General features: G+C 40.3%; 1 protein-coding gene across 2 annotated transcripts in view; it reads right to left on the minus strand.

Annotated features, from left to right (window-relative positions):
- Positions 1–16,911, minus strand: part of EPG5 (ectopic P-granules 5 autophagy tethering factor) — a 59,285-nt gene that overhangs the window by 30,339 nt on the left and 12,035 nt on the right. Inside the window, exons 7-20 of one of the 2 annotated variants that reach the window (XM_082075850.1) lie at positions 16,170–16,278; positions 15,557–15,671; positions 14,804–14,954; positions 13,679–13,834; positions 13,163–13,320; positions 9,664–9,818; positions 8,453–8,593; positions 8,074–8,238; positions 6,786–6,905; positions 4,924–5,183; positions 3,116–3,256; positions 2,236–2,380; positions 1,233–1,430; positions 592–702 (exon numbers count right to left, since the gene is read on the minus strand). In XM_082075850.1, coding sequence (XP_081931976.1) covers positions 592–702; positions 1,233–1,430; positions 2,236–2,380; positions 3,116–3,256; positions 4,924–5,183; positions 6,786–6,905; positions 8,074–8,238; positions 8,453–8,593; positions 9,664–9,818; positions 13,163–13,320; positions 13,679–13,834; positions 14,804–14,954; positions 15,557–15,671; positions 16,170–16,278 — 2,125 coding nt within the window. Of the gene's footprint in view, positions 1–591; positions 703–1,232; positions 1,431–2,235; positions 2,381–3,115; positions 3,257–4,923; positions 5,184–6,785; positions 6,909–8,073; positions 8,239–8,452; positions 8,594–9,663; positions 9,819–13,162; positions 13,321–13,678; positions 13,835–14,803; positions 14,955–15,556; positions 15,672–16,169; positions 16,279–16,911 lie in introns of both variants that reach the window. The other variant, XM_082075849.1, reaches the window with a different exon arrangement.

Raw genomic sequence — 16,911 nt, forward strand, 5'->3', positions numbered from 1 at the left:
TACATTCAAACATCCTCTTTGTATTCTGTACAGTCGTGGGAAAGAACGGGGAAACCAGGGAAAAGTGACAATTATCCAGAAAGTTCTGGAGGAAGCAACCTACTCAAACCCTGTAAAATAATATCTCCTCTCTCCCACTTGTACCGCACATCTTCAGTTGAGGTACTATAGGTTTTGTTTATTTTTGATTGAATGAGGAACTCGATTAAGCAGAAAGAAATCAATTAGTGTTCAAAGTATCCATCAGAAAATGACTGATCTAATAGAATAGTCAGGCTTTACGTATTTTCTCCCACTAAATACACTGGGAGCAACTGAAGATTAAAATAAAAATTTACTAATAAATCCTATTATATTAATTCTTGGACATAGATCAAAGTTTCTCTGTACAAAACATTCCATGTTCCCTTTAGTGTAAAAATCCCACAGCATTCTCTTAGGCTAAAATAGGATTTTATTACAAGAAAACCAACGAACACAAGGGCAGGAAGAGGGAAGAGAAAAATCTACAAAAACTTGCAAAAGTAGTAAAAAAACCTTAACATATTGCTTATCACAGGATTGTTCATACAAAACCATTGTCCCACTTACCTGAGAGGAATTGGCATCACCCTCAACAAAGGAAGGTGTCACGTTGCCTGCTACGATCCAGCTAACAAGCGAAGACAGCAGACCTTTGTCACAATGATAGCCCAAAGCATTCTGTGTAGAAACAGAAAACATTGGGGTTTTTTTGTAAGCAGCCTAAGAGATGACTTACGTGCTACAGGTATGTCACTGTGCCTTCGTCCAGGTTCCCTGCTGCATCATGATGGTACTTCCCAACCTTAGTCCAAGCAGCCACCTCCGCGTACTTTATTACTTTTTCAGTGAAAAGATTCTGTTAAAGTGACAGCATCTGTTTTTTTCAGGAGAGGATGCTCTATTTTTATTATAAATACACAACCAAGCATTTGAAATGCAAAGACCACAAACTAAAATACTATGATAGAACTCATGAATGAGAAAAGTGTTCCAAATAGGCTTTAATTCTCATTATTACTCACTTATCAGATATTTCACTGATCTTGAGCTACTCAGAAAGAAATCAGGTAACATAATTCCATTATGGCTCATCATCATGACTGTTCCTGTTGCATATCAGGAAAATACATTCACATCAAAATTAGAACAAGCAACGCATGAACTGACTATTTACTCAACAGCCACACTATTACAGCACACCCATTTACCTTATGTTGTTGGTAAAGCAGCTTTTGCACGCAGTCCTCTTGACTGTACTGAAAAGCAGCTTTACACAAGTCATCCAGCAAGAAGAGTGTTGCCCGGTCCCTGTGCCACAGCTGCTGGCTGGTGAGGAGCTGAACCCAGAACTCCAGCACTGCAGCTGGCCCCACTCCATTTGGATGGTCACTCAGAAAAATGTGCGTCTGCCAAATTAAACAGCAAAATTATTGAAGGGATTCCGGCTTCTATTAAAGCTTAAAAATTTATTGATGAGCTGTTTATCTTGCATAAGGCTGTGGGCCTATGCTTTTAATATTTACGATGCTCTCTATGCCTATGTAAAAACAGCTCTGTCATGTCCAACCGCCAGAAGAAATTCTGCAGCCTGGAGAGTGAGCATCTTGTGCCATCAGCAAAAACAGACACAAAGGCCATCAGTCTCTCTCTTTACCAGTCTCTACTGTTAGCAGGCCTTGGTTCTTGACCTCTCTGCACATTTAGAAAAAAATACTACTATTCCCCAATACATTAACTTGTTTTCACACCATAACTATAAATTAATGGTCAAAAGCAAAGCTTTTTTGCTGCATTGCATTCCTCTGGACACCTTCCTGTGTAACCTCATCTGGGTGTCCCTGCTCCAGCAGGGGGATTGGACTGGATGATCTTTCGAGGTCCCTTCCAATCCCTAACATTCTCTGATTCTGTGTGCATATTACATTCCCCTTTTAGGCACTTTTGACCTGGTATCAGAAAATGTGTTTTCCAAGAAGTCTGAAACACACGTACCGTTGTTATGTCCAGTGTCACGTGTACCGCCAGACTTAGGCAAGTTTAAGCATAAGTGTTTCCAGAGAACACACCCAACTATTCATACTTGATGCAGGGTACTTTGTGGCTGAAGAACTGACAGATTCAGTATCCTATCTAACCTCAAGCACTAACTCAGTTAAAAAAAAAATACTTGTTTTTAAAAAAAACTCTCCACTGCATTCACAATCTTCTTACCTGTATCATACCACTGAGCAGCTTAACATTTTCTCCATAGCTGACTCCTGTCAAGTGCTGTGTTACTTTATGTGTAACCTGCTGGGTCACACCTTGTGGGACTCCACTATCCAGATGAAGGAACAGCTGGATGCAAGATAAAAACCTAGGGATGCCAACAAATTTAATTAATTCTAAAATTTCTCATACAGTTTCATACACAGAAAATCTGCTTCTAGAGAATTTAAAGCCAGGTCAACAGCACTGGTTGGCACCCATATAAGAGGCTTTCGATTCATGACCATGCCACGGATTTAATTGCTCTGTTTTATGTATGTCATAGGCACAGCATGAGCAGTTCATGGCAGACCATAATTCCAGGTAGACCATTAGGACTGAACACAGGTCTTGATCCACATCCACACCCAAATCTACCATTGCTTGGGAAGCTGGCAGGTGTTACAAGCCAAAAACACCCCAAGGACCACTTTACTAATTAACCAGGACAGACAGTGAGGTCCAGCACTTGAGAACACTCCCAGCTGCTCGCCTTACCAGTAAGAACACAGTTAAACCAGTATCACCTGCTTGTCTTCCTCACTCATCTAAACACAACAGCTACTCATCAATACAGCTGTTTGAAGACCACTTCTGTGGCACAGCAGCAGCACTGGTGACAACTGCACTTGTGATGTCAGTAGGAGATATTTCTACAACTATTTCCTCAACCGCAGTCAATACCAGAAAGTTACTTGGCCAATAAACCAGACGTATTTCCCCATCATCTGAGTCACACTCTCACTGGATGCAAACCTCAGGATGAAGCCTGATAAATTTAACAGTCAAGACTAACTTTCATTCTTCTTTATCAATAAATGTATTAGGAATAAATAATGCTTACTGTTCATTCTTCAGGAGATAATACTGGCAAGAATAAAACAAAGGTAAAATTTTATCCAGCACATGGACTATTGTTCTCAGATGTCTTGACTGGACGAGTACACCCAACAGAGGGATCCCTTCAGCACAGAACTTCTCAATGCTGCCAAAACAAAAACATAATAAACAAGGAAAAAGAAAATGACCATCAGCAGAAAGAGACAAGGGTGTTGTCTTCTTTTTTGTGAACTGAGAAGTAGAGACACTCTTATTTTTACACATAACCTCTGAAATCCTCAACAGCTAAATCCAGATAGCTTTTAGTTCAGCTGTAGTCATTTGATTGCTGACAGATTTGGAAAGTATTTCCTGATGTTCTGGGGGTTTGTGTCCTGTCTTCCAAAGATCACTGGAGACGGGGGGGTCTTCATCCATCAAGTTTCAATCAATATGAATCTCAGGATTCTGGGCTAACCTAGCCAACCTGCCTCCCTCTCCAGGGAAAGGAAGAACCATAGAGAGGGAGTTTGATTTTAGCTCCTTTGACATTGCCTCAGGATGGACAATGTTCTGGACATCTTTCTTCACTACCTATAGATGGAGCTCGGAGGGTTTCTTTGCAGTAGAAACTTCGATGGTTGCAGTCATCAGAGATTAATCCTGCTCTTCCTGACCAGAAAACTCATTAGAGGCAACTTACTCGGTATATTGCTCTGCATCAAGTTGCTAACTGAGAAGAGCTGCACATTAGGAAAAGATGTAAAACATTAATCATATGTTTAACCCGAGGCCATTAAAATGAAATGTTGCATTGTCACTACCAGACAGTACAGCGTTTTGTTTCTTCTGCTTGTTAACATAACTGGCCTTGAACTTTTGCACGTGATGAAGACCAGTGTTATGGTTTAGATAGGAGCGAGATATTAAATGGTTGTTTGCAAGGACGAAGTGTTTGGAGAAAAAGAAAATAAAACAAAACAAAACACCACACACTCGGAAGATATTCCTTGTTTTCCATTCCATGCTCAAAGTCAGGTAAAAACTTCCACCCTCAAACTAGAATACCTTCGTAACAGTTTCAAATTACTCCAGTGCTTTGAAGAAGGACGTATGTATCTATGGCACAACCTTAGCACCAAGCAAGGGCTGGGGGAAGGAAAAGAAAGCCAAAACAACTTCTCTTTAAAAGAGTAAAGCAAGAAAACAATTAGTCAATATTTTGAATATGAGTAAGGGATAATTAAAGAGATGACAAAATCAGGGAAAACAGACCTGGGAGAGACTGATTAATCTATGCCTGGCTCTGTACTTTAATCAGCTAGTACACTGGATTATGTCCAAGAGCTTTATCTACAAACCAACTGAAAACACTGGGAAAGACAGTGTTGGAACACAGAGAGGGCTAGGACGTTCAGTTTCAAGGTTATAAAGCTCTCTATTTATCACTACTGGCATGAGTGGCTTTTTTCTCCTCACTATTTTCCGAATGCTTTGCTGCAGCCCTGCTAGAAAAAAATCACCTGTAGAACAACCCTTTTCAGTAAGTGTGTTTAAAGGTTATTCCTATCCACGGAAATCATGCTAATCCGTAGGTTTCAGTACTATTTCTAAGGACTATTTTGACTCTAACACACAAAGGCAAAAAACAATATTAGCAAAATAAAGAAAACAGCACATTGTTTGAAACTACAGGCCCTGAAAGACTGCTCAACCCCTTGCACCAGAAGTCCTTTGTCCATAAAGATGTTAACAGACCTCAGCTCATCAGTAGGTAAGATGCTCGGTCACTGGGGCCATCCACACAAGGCAAACATGAAAAATCACACGTACCTGTGACCTAATGTGGTCATTGCCAGCGCCAGGTAACAGCCAAGTGGGATGTTGCCTTTAACAGCCTTCAGGAGGGGGTGAAGCACGACCGACTCCGTCATGTCGGGTGCGCTGTCCGAGGCAGGGACAGCCGGCCAGCCTTGCCGCATGCTGCAGTCTTTCCTGTGGAGCTTCAACCTCAAAATCAAACCCCAAGCCCACTGGTTAAACGAGGTCTCTGGTGTTTCTCCATAACGAACAATGCTGGCTAAATAGGAGACCTGGAACAAAGCAGCAGGAAGGAGAATGAGAGGAATCGCAGCCGTATTCCAGTGTGAAGGGTCAAGACTTCAGTCAGCTTGGATTGAGTTTCCTCCTCTACCCCAACAACATGACACTAGATCAGAGCAACAGCAGTTATTTTTCAGACATACCTCATAGCACAATCAGTTAAGGTTATGTGAGAACTCTGTTTCTGTGGCCTTGATTTCCACTTCCCTTCTTACCCCACCCACCCTTTTGGTAAAGCATACCAACCTATACGGTTTGGCTAAAGTTTTCCAAACTAGATATTGGTCTCGAATTCAATTTTATTACTTAAAAAAAAAAAAACACACACACCCACACACAAACTTCAGTAACGTTTAAGACTGCTAGTGAAAGGAAAGCAAAATATATATATACAAAAGCAACATTTGTCAGCAAAGAGACTAAAACATGATAGCCTCCCCTCAGAAAAAAGCCTAGAATGTGCACAGGCAGACTCTCTGTGTCATGTACATGTGTCCATTATCATTAAGACCCTGTCTAGATCAAAAGAATCATAAATCTTTTGGAGAAAATATTGTACATGCTCTGACAGACCAGTTTAAATTGCAGAGCTGGGAGTCAATGCAGATATTTCATCCCCTCTGAGTGGAGGTACAAGAACCTAAGTGTTATTTTCTCTTCAGTTCCAGTTACAAGCTCATGTGAGTTAGGACAGATTCACCAATATAAGTGGCAACCAAGGCAGAAACAGGCTTAAAAAGATAACTCATCTAGGTGGCACGAGACAATAAATCATGACTAAGCAGTGCAGAGAAGCAAGTCAGAAAAGAGCAGATACAATAAGGAACATTCAAAGTGTGGAAAGAAAAAACAGGGGAAAAAAGCACCGGGGAAGAGAAAGCACTGTACAAGAAATACTGAGAAGACAAAGCACAACGCAATATTAAAAGCTCTGAATAAATAAATAGAAGCATCTCAGACTGAATAACCAAGAAAAGGGATTTTTAACCTTGATCTTCCTATCCTTCCATTCCCCTTCTGTAACTTGGAGCCATACCTTCCTCTGTCACCAGCGTGCTGTAAAATCAATGTAATAAATGTTTGTAGGGTTTTCAGGTAACACTACTGAAAAGCTCCTAAAAAAGTCTTTAAATAAGGTATGACTATGAGCTGGAGACACAGGAAGGATGTCTCTTACGTCCACCAGTAGTAGTAAGTAGCATTATATTAAGCAAGTATTGTCCAACTCCACATGAGTCTCCTACATTCACCAGTAGTAGTAAGTAGCATTATATTAAGCAAGTTTTGTCCAACTCCACATGAGTAAATGATCATCTGCAAGAATAGTTTGCAACTATCCAACACAGGCTGGATAATAATGAAAAGGGGAAGAAATTTACAGTTGCTACTTCTCACGTAGATCTTCAACCTAAACCTAACAGTATCTTCAAATAGGTCTGTGGATACAGAAATACTGAGAGTTGGTGTATTATCATGATTTAGCAGTATCAAGATAGCATAGCTTCAAAAATACAAGAAGCAAACAAGGTCTTGGTCTGTATCTTTTCCTGTCTATCACTAAGCTATTCCCTGTAATTCTGAAGATGAAATACCTGGTTTATGCTTTCAGAAATCAGCCCAGCATACGGTTTCTGAGAGAGATATTTCTGATATGCTTCCAGGACCATTAATGCAACTTCAGAATGAACAGATGGATCCAGATGAAGAGTATCCTGCTAAAAACAGAGTCATACAACAAAACCTCATTTAAAAGGTCTTTACAAAAGTCTAATTCAGTTGCACTACAAAGAAATAAATCTTAATTTGAACAGGACTGTAATACTGAGGCAAAACCTTGGCCAGCCAGAAAAATTTTGGCTCAACATTGAAGAATAAATAAGGTAACACAAAGCTCAACAGCTAGATTATTTCCAGAAAAAAGTGACAATAATCACTTCTCACATGCATTTTGTGGATTTATAGCAACTGATCTAAAGATCCGTAGATGACATTTTAAATTGCATAGTACAGACACTTGAAATCTTGCCTTTAAAGGCAAAACAAGACTAAAAAAAGGGGATCATGTTTTTTGTATCAAAGCATAGAAATTGTCTTATCAACAGCCACATTAAAGAAATATTTTTCACCATATCAAAATGTACAGATATGACACTGTTATTGCACAGTGAAGACCTCACGGTTCATTTCTCCTGCCATTCATTTGTTTTCATGTGTCATCAAGAAACAGGGAGAAAAGGTAAGGCAATCTTGATGTACAAGTATCAACAGAGGGAAGAGTTCAGTACGATCAAATGTTACAGACTACAATGGATCACTGAACACAGGTGACAGAATTATTCCCCCTAATTTGTTTCAAGCTGATAAAACATTCACCCTCTATTAGTTACTGAACTGATGGAGCTCCAAAAGTAACCCATTCCATGGAATATTTTTCAATTATTTACATAATGCTCAGGGCCTCGAAATCTCTAATTTTAATCATTAGTTTTCTTGCACTGTGAAAAACACTTGAATACTAGCCTGCCAACTACAGTTACACCAGGCTCACACACACTTCTTGGAGGATTCCTCTATTTCTGCAGCCACAAATACGATGCTCTGAAATTGTCCTGTCAGATGTTTCCTCTTGTTTAGAAAGAGGAAACTCCTGCTTAAATATCTCTTTAATCTCAGCTGCAGCTCTACAAGAAAGCAAGACAACCAAACCTCAGGCAGAACACTGTAAAATTATTGTTAAGTTCCCACCCTATGCCATCGAGTACAACCATCATATAAAAGCACGTAATTAACTGTCTTTGAATTAAATTATAGTCTCCGGTTGAGTAACACTCTTATTCTGTAAAACTGACCAGGTTCGGGCCTCCTGTTTTTAATACATACATGCTCACTGAATCCCCAGTTCAGCCCTTCCAAGATAATGCAGGCTAGTTTATTCTCCACTGTCGTTAGATTGTAATTTAATAACCAGTCGCCAATCAGTGCTAACTCAGATGAAGAAGGCTTCCACAGGTACAATGGCAGTTCTTTAAACAGATATAAAGACACCTTTGAGGGCAGAAAAGAAAAAGGTCTAATCAGTACTCAGTATGGAACAATAACCAGCATTATGCGCTTCTATCTTAAGAGTAATACAATAAAATAAAATAAAACAAACAAACCAAAACATGGGCAAGTCTTTAACATGGTCCATTGATACAAAGCTGTACCTTAAAACAGTTTGTGTGGCCTCTAGTTTTAAGTGATGGATGTTAGCACTTACCATCCCCACTTTCTCAATGGTGTCTCTAACTCGATCCAGCAGTACAGAAATAATCTGTTCATGGATGCTGGCGATCGCTCCCAAGAGTTCTCGACCGACTTTTGAAAACGTCTCTCTTGTGGAAAGACTGACATAAGACACCTGAGAAGATGAGCAGAGAGGAGTTACTGGTTGTAGCTGACCTTCGCTAACTCCACGATAGAACGTCTTTTGGAAAACACAGAACCAAATTGCTCTTGGTGATTCTGGACAAAGTTGATAAATGCCGATATTAGAACTGAAACTGATTGCCCTAGGAGATAAGAAATTATCATGTCACAGTGCCAAAAACAAAGTACAAAACTAAACACAGGCACAACAATGTCACACACACAAAAACAAACCTACACACCACAACAAAAAAACCACTATGTTAGGGAATAGACTGCCCTAGCTTATTGAGTTATCAGACATACTGCTCTTACAGAAACTGTTCACAGAGAATTCACTTAGCATAACTAAATTTGCTTAGCAAGCTGCGAACTTTTGAACTTTCTCCCTTGTTAAACATAAACTTGAGAGTCTTCAAGCTAGAAGAGGAAGGGAGCTGTGCCCCTGGAGATAAGTAGAGAAGCAGAATGGCATCTAAAACTAGACAAAACAAAATCATGTTTTGGTTATTGTCAATAACTTGTTTTCTCCAGTTGAAGGTGCAAAATGACAACTGAAAGTCAGAACTTTGAGTGGTGTATTGGGGGCGGGGGCTTAAGCTGTTGGGGTATAATTGTCCAAGTTTCTTTTCCCTGAGGGTCTCTTTTCAGGAGGCCCCCAGCTCATGCTGCTCTACACTGTACCTTGTGAATAAACTATTTAAGAATAATTTCTGGAATTTGTGTCTGAGTCTGTACATCAGGAAAACTTCCTTAACCAGCACACAATGAATTTCAGAGCTGTAAGTTAGACCTGCATGAGAAAAATAAAGCAAATTTTTTTTTTTTTTTTTCATTTGTTTCACTCTGCGTGGGTTTACTGAAAAGCTGTTCTTTCTCCCAGAAAAACATGCACTTTGGAATATTTTAATTCAGTACTAGATTATAAACTTCAGAAGTAGCACTTTCTTGGTTCCATGGCAGAACAAAATACAGAAGCCACACATGTTTCACACCTTCCACTGCTAGAAAGGAAGAGAGCACATTCATCCTTTTCCTGAATTGACCAGTAAAATTACTCACCTCGTATATTTCCAAAACTACAATTCTAATAAAATCCTCGTCAACATCAGCCCGTTTGGCTTGTGCCATTTGAGCAAATGTGGTGAGCAGACAAATTTCTTCCGAGCAGTTAATTGATTTGAGATACTTTTCAAAATTTTCAAGGTGCTCTGGGTCTAGAAAAAAGTCAGACAAAAGAAACGTGACAAAAGCAGCATTACAGGATACGCGTCATTAATACCTATACATTTATTGACAGCCCAATCCCAGAAAGAGAATCAGGGACAGAGGAATTATCATCACTGGGTTAGTGTCCTCTCTTCAGAAGTGGCTGGTATCAGCTGCTTTAAAATAAGATGCAAAAAACACCATAGTATGTAGTGAGCCCACATGTTTTAGTAAATACACTAACAATTCATAATGAAAGCTAAAAACAGCTTCAAGAACAGCTGGAAATCAACTTTTCTTTTATTTTAACCACGCAAAGTCCACCATACACAGGAAGAACTGCTTCAGTCTTGCTGCTTTTTAAAAATGTTCTAATGGTTTTGGTTTCCACACATACTGGAGCAATTAGTTCCACAGATTAAATCCAAATTATATGAAAGGATTCTAGTTTTAATCAGCACACAGTCAAGAGAAGATTAAAACTAAGCCCATCCAAGCACAGCAGAGAGGTTTTGATCAAGTTGACTCTGTCCATTCCATGATTTCAAGCGGCAATTTAACTGCGGAGATCATTCTAGGTCAATTACAAACAAAAGTTCTTCAAGCATCCAGCCCTGGGCCTAGATTATTTTCAAGAGTTACAAGGAAAAGTTGGTTTCAGTTTCTCAAACTCAATACAAGAAAACTACTGAACACATTTGCTTGGAAAATATTTCTGAAAACAGAGAACTCAAGTTGCACAGGACAGGAAGGCTAAGATGCTTTCACTTGAATTCAAGGTAGGTTTCCTCTTCAAACCCAAGTGACAGGTTGCCAAATGAAATAAACATTTCAGCCCTCAGGGTCAGGGACAACAGGAAGGGAAGGGTACAACAGAAGCACAACAGGACTTTAAAAGAATTTTTATCTCCTCCAAATGACTTTGAATAGAGTCTGTGCTGCGAAACAAGCACTGAAAGCTGCATTTGAGCTGCAAAACGGTTTGGAGAGTGGTCTGCTTTCTCTGAAGTATATCATGCCAGTAAACACTGTTTGCAGTGATCTTATCATAGCAGTTGAATACCCAAAAGCAGCTCTCATGGTGGTACTCAACTACGTAATCTGCAGAGGCACGAGCTCAGCCTGCTTGTGATGAAACACTTCCACTTAGGTTACGTTCTATTTTAAGGGCTTTCAAGAACTTTGCAACTGTTCTTCAACCTGAGAAGGTCAGACTAGTACAGCCAAAACATCTCATGAACAGTGTGCTAAAGGATTGTGCAATTTAAGTGAAGAGTTTTTCCATACAGAAGATAACCCACACTCTGATAGATACAATAAACACACAGAGGATGTCCCATCCATTCATCTCCCTTTCCTAAGGCTCCTTTTAGCCTTATATCACAAGTTACAAAGCACTGTGTGCTTTGTTGTTGTTTGGGGTTTTTAAGGTAATGCAGAAGGAAAAAAAGACTATATCATTACTATATATACAGGCATTGCTTGTCAGTGAAAATGTGTGTTCCACAGTAAATTTAATAACATTTGGTCCACTCTAGAATACCCAAAGTAACTGGACTTCTCATATTTCCCCAGAAAGTCGTTTTATAACCAGTACCTCTCATAGTCCAGACAGTGTCCTAGTAAGTGCAGCACCATCACTGGACTTCGTTTTACAACGTTATTTCTACCTCTCCTTTAAAAGCAACTATGCTCCCACCTCTATGCATGCCAGCCTGAATCTCCCATCAAATACCAAGGCTTGATAACACCTGCAGAATCACCACTCTTAACACTTCTTAAACTTAATCTGTGAAAGGAATGAAAAAAGGTTCTCTCCCAAAATAATGTTCATGCCATGATCTTTTAGAGTATGAATTACAGGAAATTCAGTCAGCATTATATCGGTGTCAATCAAAATAAGCTATTTAGGAACATTACACAGCTTCCACTGAAAGAAGTGTTGATATTCCCTGTCTAGACATTTGTGAAAAATAGTATTGTGCTCACATAATCCATCCAGGAGAATGAAGAGGATAAAAATACCCTGCATCAGCATACCAGGGACTTTAAAACATAAAAGTTAGCTAGAAGCAAACAGAAGCCTGAACAAAACAAACAAAAAAAGTGTTTGTTACTGTCAGAGCTGCAACCCACCACATCATATTACATCCTCTTTGCTTGAGATGCGGTAAAAATTTATTGTGAAAAAAAAAAGTCCTACTGAAACAGCATAACTGCAACTGTTTTGGCAGGCAAGTGCTAACCGCACCAGCACTTCATGCAGTGTACCCAGCTACAGGCTTGATAACCCTCTCCCACTCTGCGTAAATTGCCTGAAATGTTAGCTGAGCTTGCACAGAGTCAAGACACTCAGTAACTTCTCAAGATTGCCATGCTATTCTGCTTCTCCATCAAAAGACTTGGCTGATGTGGTAACAGCTATCTGGGTTGCCAGCTAGCAGAAAAGTAGAACTGATGGAGTGAGATTTGCTCTCCCAGAAGACATTAAAGAAGCTGTGACGTAGGAAGTCACTGTTTTGTTTACCTGTCTCCCTTTTAATCACGTCCTGAAATACAATCATAGAATCATAGAATCATAGAATGCTAGGGATTGGAAGGGACCTCGAAAGATCATCTAGTCCAATCCCCCTGCCGAATCAGGAACACCTAGATGAGGCTGCACAGGAACGCATCCAGGCGTACTTGGAACGTGTCCATACTTGCCATGAAGAAGGCAGCAGAGGGAAAGTGGCGTTCCAGCTGGCTTCTAAATAACTCTGCTAGAGCTGAAGCCACCACAATCACCATGGAGAAGAACACAGGACAGAAGTCAAGGGGAAACAGAAAGAAAAGGTGGCATACAGGACAAGAAAAGCATGAAAAGAAGGCTTGGGATACAGGAAACACCTGTAGGTGTGGAAGATAAGCACATCTCTCACGACATGTTACTGAAGCCAAAACTAGCAAGCGGGGTAGGGGGGCATGGTGGAAACAGTCCACAGCTCACAAAAAACCCTAAAAGACACAAAATTCCATATATCAGGATTTAAATCTCACTCTTCAAATGCTATGAAAGGTCAAGATGGGACCTGATACAAGAATACACAAGATGTACCTACTGCATGACACTTTCACAGCTCTCCAAAGCAGCCAGGAGCAGTCACTGTCAGAGAAAAAACTAAAAGGACTGTACATACGACAATTCCTGTTAAAATTGGAGTTTGGTCAAAGTACTGGAAGCCCAAAGCATTTCTGAGACCACAGGACAAGTTGTGTTTCTGCTAACACAGCACAACGAAATCTCCAAAGAATTAAACCCAAGGCTAACGCAGTAGTAGCTGAGAACCGGTTCTGAGTGAAGGAATCCAACCTTTGAGTCTTCGTTTGCAGTCAGCAGCTTGCAGCTTAGAGCAGAGCTGTTCCAGGCGCTCGCTGTCTGCACAGTGCATGACAAAGAAGAGCCTCCAAAGCATGTCGCTGGATAAGGTTCTATAAGGCATCTCGGACATGAACAACCAGACTCCCAACCTGTTGGATTTGAAGAAAATAGAAACAGTTTCAACCTGGTAAATCCCAACATTTAAAGAAAGGAGACATATGCCCACGTCTCTGCCATATAACAGAATTAGGAATGTGAAGATGTGTCTTAGCATCTCAAATTCTGAGTTTAACCTCATTCTGAACTGAAAAAGTCCCCAGGACTTCTGCTAGATCCTAGAATTCAAGGCATGATTTCTGCCATTCTTGATACTACCAGTGCAATGAAAAATCCTGCATATTGCAGCCTTGTCTAAAGCATTAAGTATTTAAAGCCTCTGCAATTCCCAGTTTGAAGTATCTAACTCCTCCAAGACGAAGCCAGTATCAAGCACGTGGGACAACCCACCTTTTTGCCTTCAGAACATGTAGAACAGCTCTAAAAAACAGCTCATCGAACTCCAGTTGCAATCTTTCCACCGAGTAGGGATGCGCTACTGTTCCATATGGCGTACTATTGCTAACATACTGGGCCCAGTGGTCACTCACATTGCAAAGGGTCATCCTGCACAGCAGAACAAACACGTCAGAGAAGGATCATTAAGTGGTGTCACCGCCATATAAAAACAGACCAGTGCAACCAGGTCAGAGTCTCGTCACATGAGATATGTTCAACACTTTGTCCTCTGATTCCCAAAGATTCCCATACAAATAGCATTTCCCTCCCCTCTTCAGACAGGGCTAGTCTGAATTTCCCGTGTTATCCTCCTTTGGCTTTGCAAGCAAACAATGCACAATACTCTGCTACACTAAACTAGTTTGTGTCTGAACTTTGGAGCCTTAAGGTAATCCTATATGATGAAATGGCAGTACATGCAAAAAGTTCATGCAGGAACTGAGAAAGTTACTGCTCTAAGAACACAAAGGAAAAACATGGCTTTTGTTTCTGGTTTAACTGTATCACCCTTGAAAACACACTCATAGAAGCCATATAAAATGACTGATAAAGATGTAAAAATAAAGAGCACATTTTATGTCCCAATCACATTTGCCTACTGCAAAACATGTGGATATCAAGGAGCAAATTAAAAACACAAAAACAATTCTGGATAACAATAGAAAAAAGGCAGTTACATGAGCTATAAAAAGGGGTAATTCAAGAAACTGTTGGGTGTCCGTGACCTTCCATAACAAGACAAGCACATCACTGATGGAAACAGCCTGGTGACCCACAGCTCACCAGCTCCTTTGTACCCACAGCATTTAGTTCAGACTCGATTCCCCACTTCACAGGCAGCTTTAGAGCCAAGGACTCAGACTGCAGCTTCCCAAAGCAATTAATCCTAAACTAACTCTCCGAGCAAAATCCACCCAAGAAGTGTTTGGGGTTTTTTGCTGTGGTTATTTTAGTTGGTGGGGTTTGGTTTTATTTGTTTGTTTGGTGGCTTGTTGGGGTTTTCTGTAGCAGCTCTAAACTTTAAATCAGACTGTATGAAAAAGATTTAATCATATCACAGAGAAGATATTCTCTTACTTGATCAGCTGACCAATTCGCTTCACAAATTGTCGGTACCGTGCTCTGTTAAACGTTTCTAGCCCCACAGAGAGAAGTTCCACTAAGGAGTTTGCAAAAGCAAAAATCTTCATCATCTCCTGGGGGGTTGTTTTTTCAGGAAAATAAGCACCTAAGACCAAGACAGAAAAATAAGTTTCAAAAAAACACGTGAATCTGGATTTTTTAAGTAACTTAACACAGACTCAACACAATCCATTATATAGCTGTCAAACAGCTCGTTGCTAGTTAATGGATTTTTTTTAATGAAAGGAACAATAAATACCTGTTAAGCATAAAAGTACAAATAATCTATGCAGGTTGTAAAACCTCTAGCAAGAAATTATCTTCATGCACTTGTCCAAAGATTTAATAAATAAAGAATGAGTAAATAATTGAGAAAAATACTATAACATTACAGTTAAGACGGAAAGAGGAAAAATTAGTTCTGAAAGCACATCTGTGAGTATAACTATCAAGCAGATCAAAACTAAGGGAAAGGACTCTAATGTTTTGCGTGATAGTACTGCCGTTAAGTTCTTAAGCTATCCTAAACAGATGGCATACATTTCCATCTCATCACACTCCTCATCTGTTTAGTCTGTGAGCTGTTGCACAGGTTCATCATTATTTCACTCAGAGATTCTTATAATGCAGTAGCATTCTTAACAGTTTTAGTCATTAATACAATTATTCTAAGCGAAGTGAAGAATTAGTCTTTAGCAGCTGATTTACCTCCAGTCGTAAATCCAAGGAACTGCTGAAAGAGTTCATGAAATGGAAACTGCGACAACAGGGAAATCAAGTCATCTTCCGAAAGCAGAATCCAGCTTGTTTCAGGATCCTCATCCTATAGACAGATACAGTTGCTTTCAGCAGCTTTACAATAAAACATGTGATAGAAGGGCTTCACTATTATAGTAATTACAGTTTGCTTGTAAGACGAAAACAAAGTAAGTACAAATGAACTCACTTTCACACACACAACCTCCTGAATTCCTATTCTGTCTGTGTTTCTATACAAAAGCCCTCAGCAGCAGGAATCAGGACTATGTTAGTCCAACCAGCTTCTGAAGGGAAGCACCTATTCAAACATATGACTATTTCCATGTACCTTTTGCACGCAACAGTTGAAATGTTTAAATTCCACTTGCTAATACTCATCCTTGGAAGCTCCACTATCTACAGTTGTATCAGAGATAGAAGAAGAGTAAAATAGAACTGAGTTTCATATTATGCATTTTAACTGAACAACAGGGTTCTTCTTTTTCCATTTCACAAAAACAATACAATAACCTTGAGTAAAAAGTACAAAGGGAAAAAAGAAAAAATAAGTCCTTTGCTGTACCTCTTCTCCCCCTTCATCCACCAGGGTCCAGTTTCCAGATTCTTTCCCAGATGAAGAGGAACTTTTCCTTTCACTTGGTTTCATATGGCACATGAAGTCAACCCGATTTCTGATTTAAAGAGAAATTATCAAGTTTACAAAAAATTAGAAAATTAAAAACTCCAAATTGTCATCTTATAGTTAAGATATATAAAAATCAAATGCAAGGACAAGAAATTAACAAGCATGTCAGAAAGCTGCCTGGCAGAAAAGGACCTGGAGGGGTTGGTGACAGCAGCTGAACATGAGCCAGCGTGTGCCCAGGTGGCCCAGAGGCCACCAGCATGCTGGCTGGTACCAGCACTGGTGTGGCCAGCAGGCCCAGGGCAGTGACCGTCCCTGTGCTGGGACCTGGGGAGAACAAACCGTGAATCCTGGGGGCAGTTTTGGGCCCCTCACCCCAAGAAAGGCCTTGAGGTGCTGGAGCGAGTGGAGAGAAGGGAACGGAGCTGGGGAAGGGGCACAAGTGTGATGGGAGCGGCTGAGGGACCTGGGGGGTTCAGCTGGAGAACAGGAGCTGAGGGGAGACAGGGACACAAAGAAATGGCCTCAGGTTGCACCAGGGGAGGTTGAGGTTGGATCTGGGGAACAATTTCTTCCCCAAAGGGCTGTGGGGCCTTGGAACAGGCTGCCCAGGGCAGTGCTGGAGTCACCATCCCTGGAGGGGTTGAACAGACACAGAGATGAGGTTCTCAGGGACATG

Source organism: Streptopelia decaocto (genome assembly GCF_964273445.1).
Source record: "Streptopelia decaocto genome assembly, chromosome: Z".
NCBI lineage: Eukaryota > Metazoa > Chordata > Aves > Columbiformes > Columbidae > Streptopelia > Streptopelia decaocto.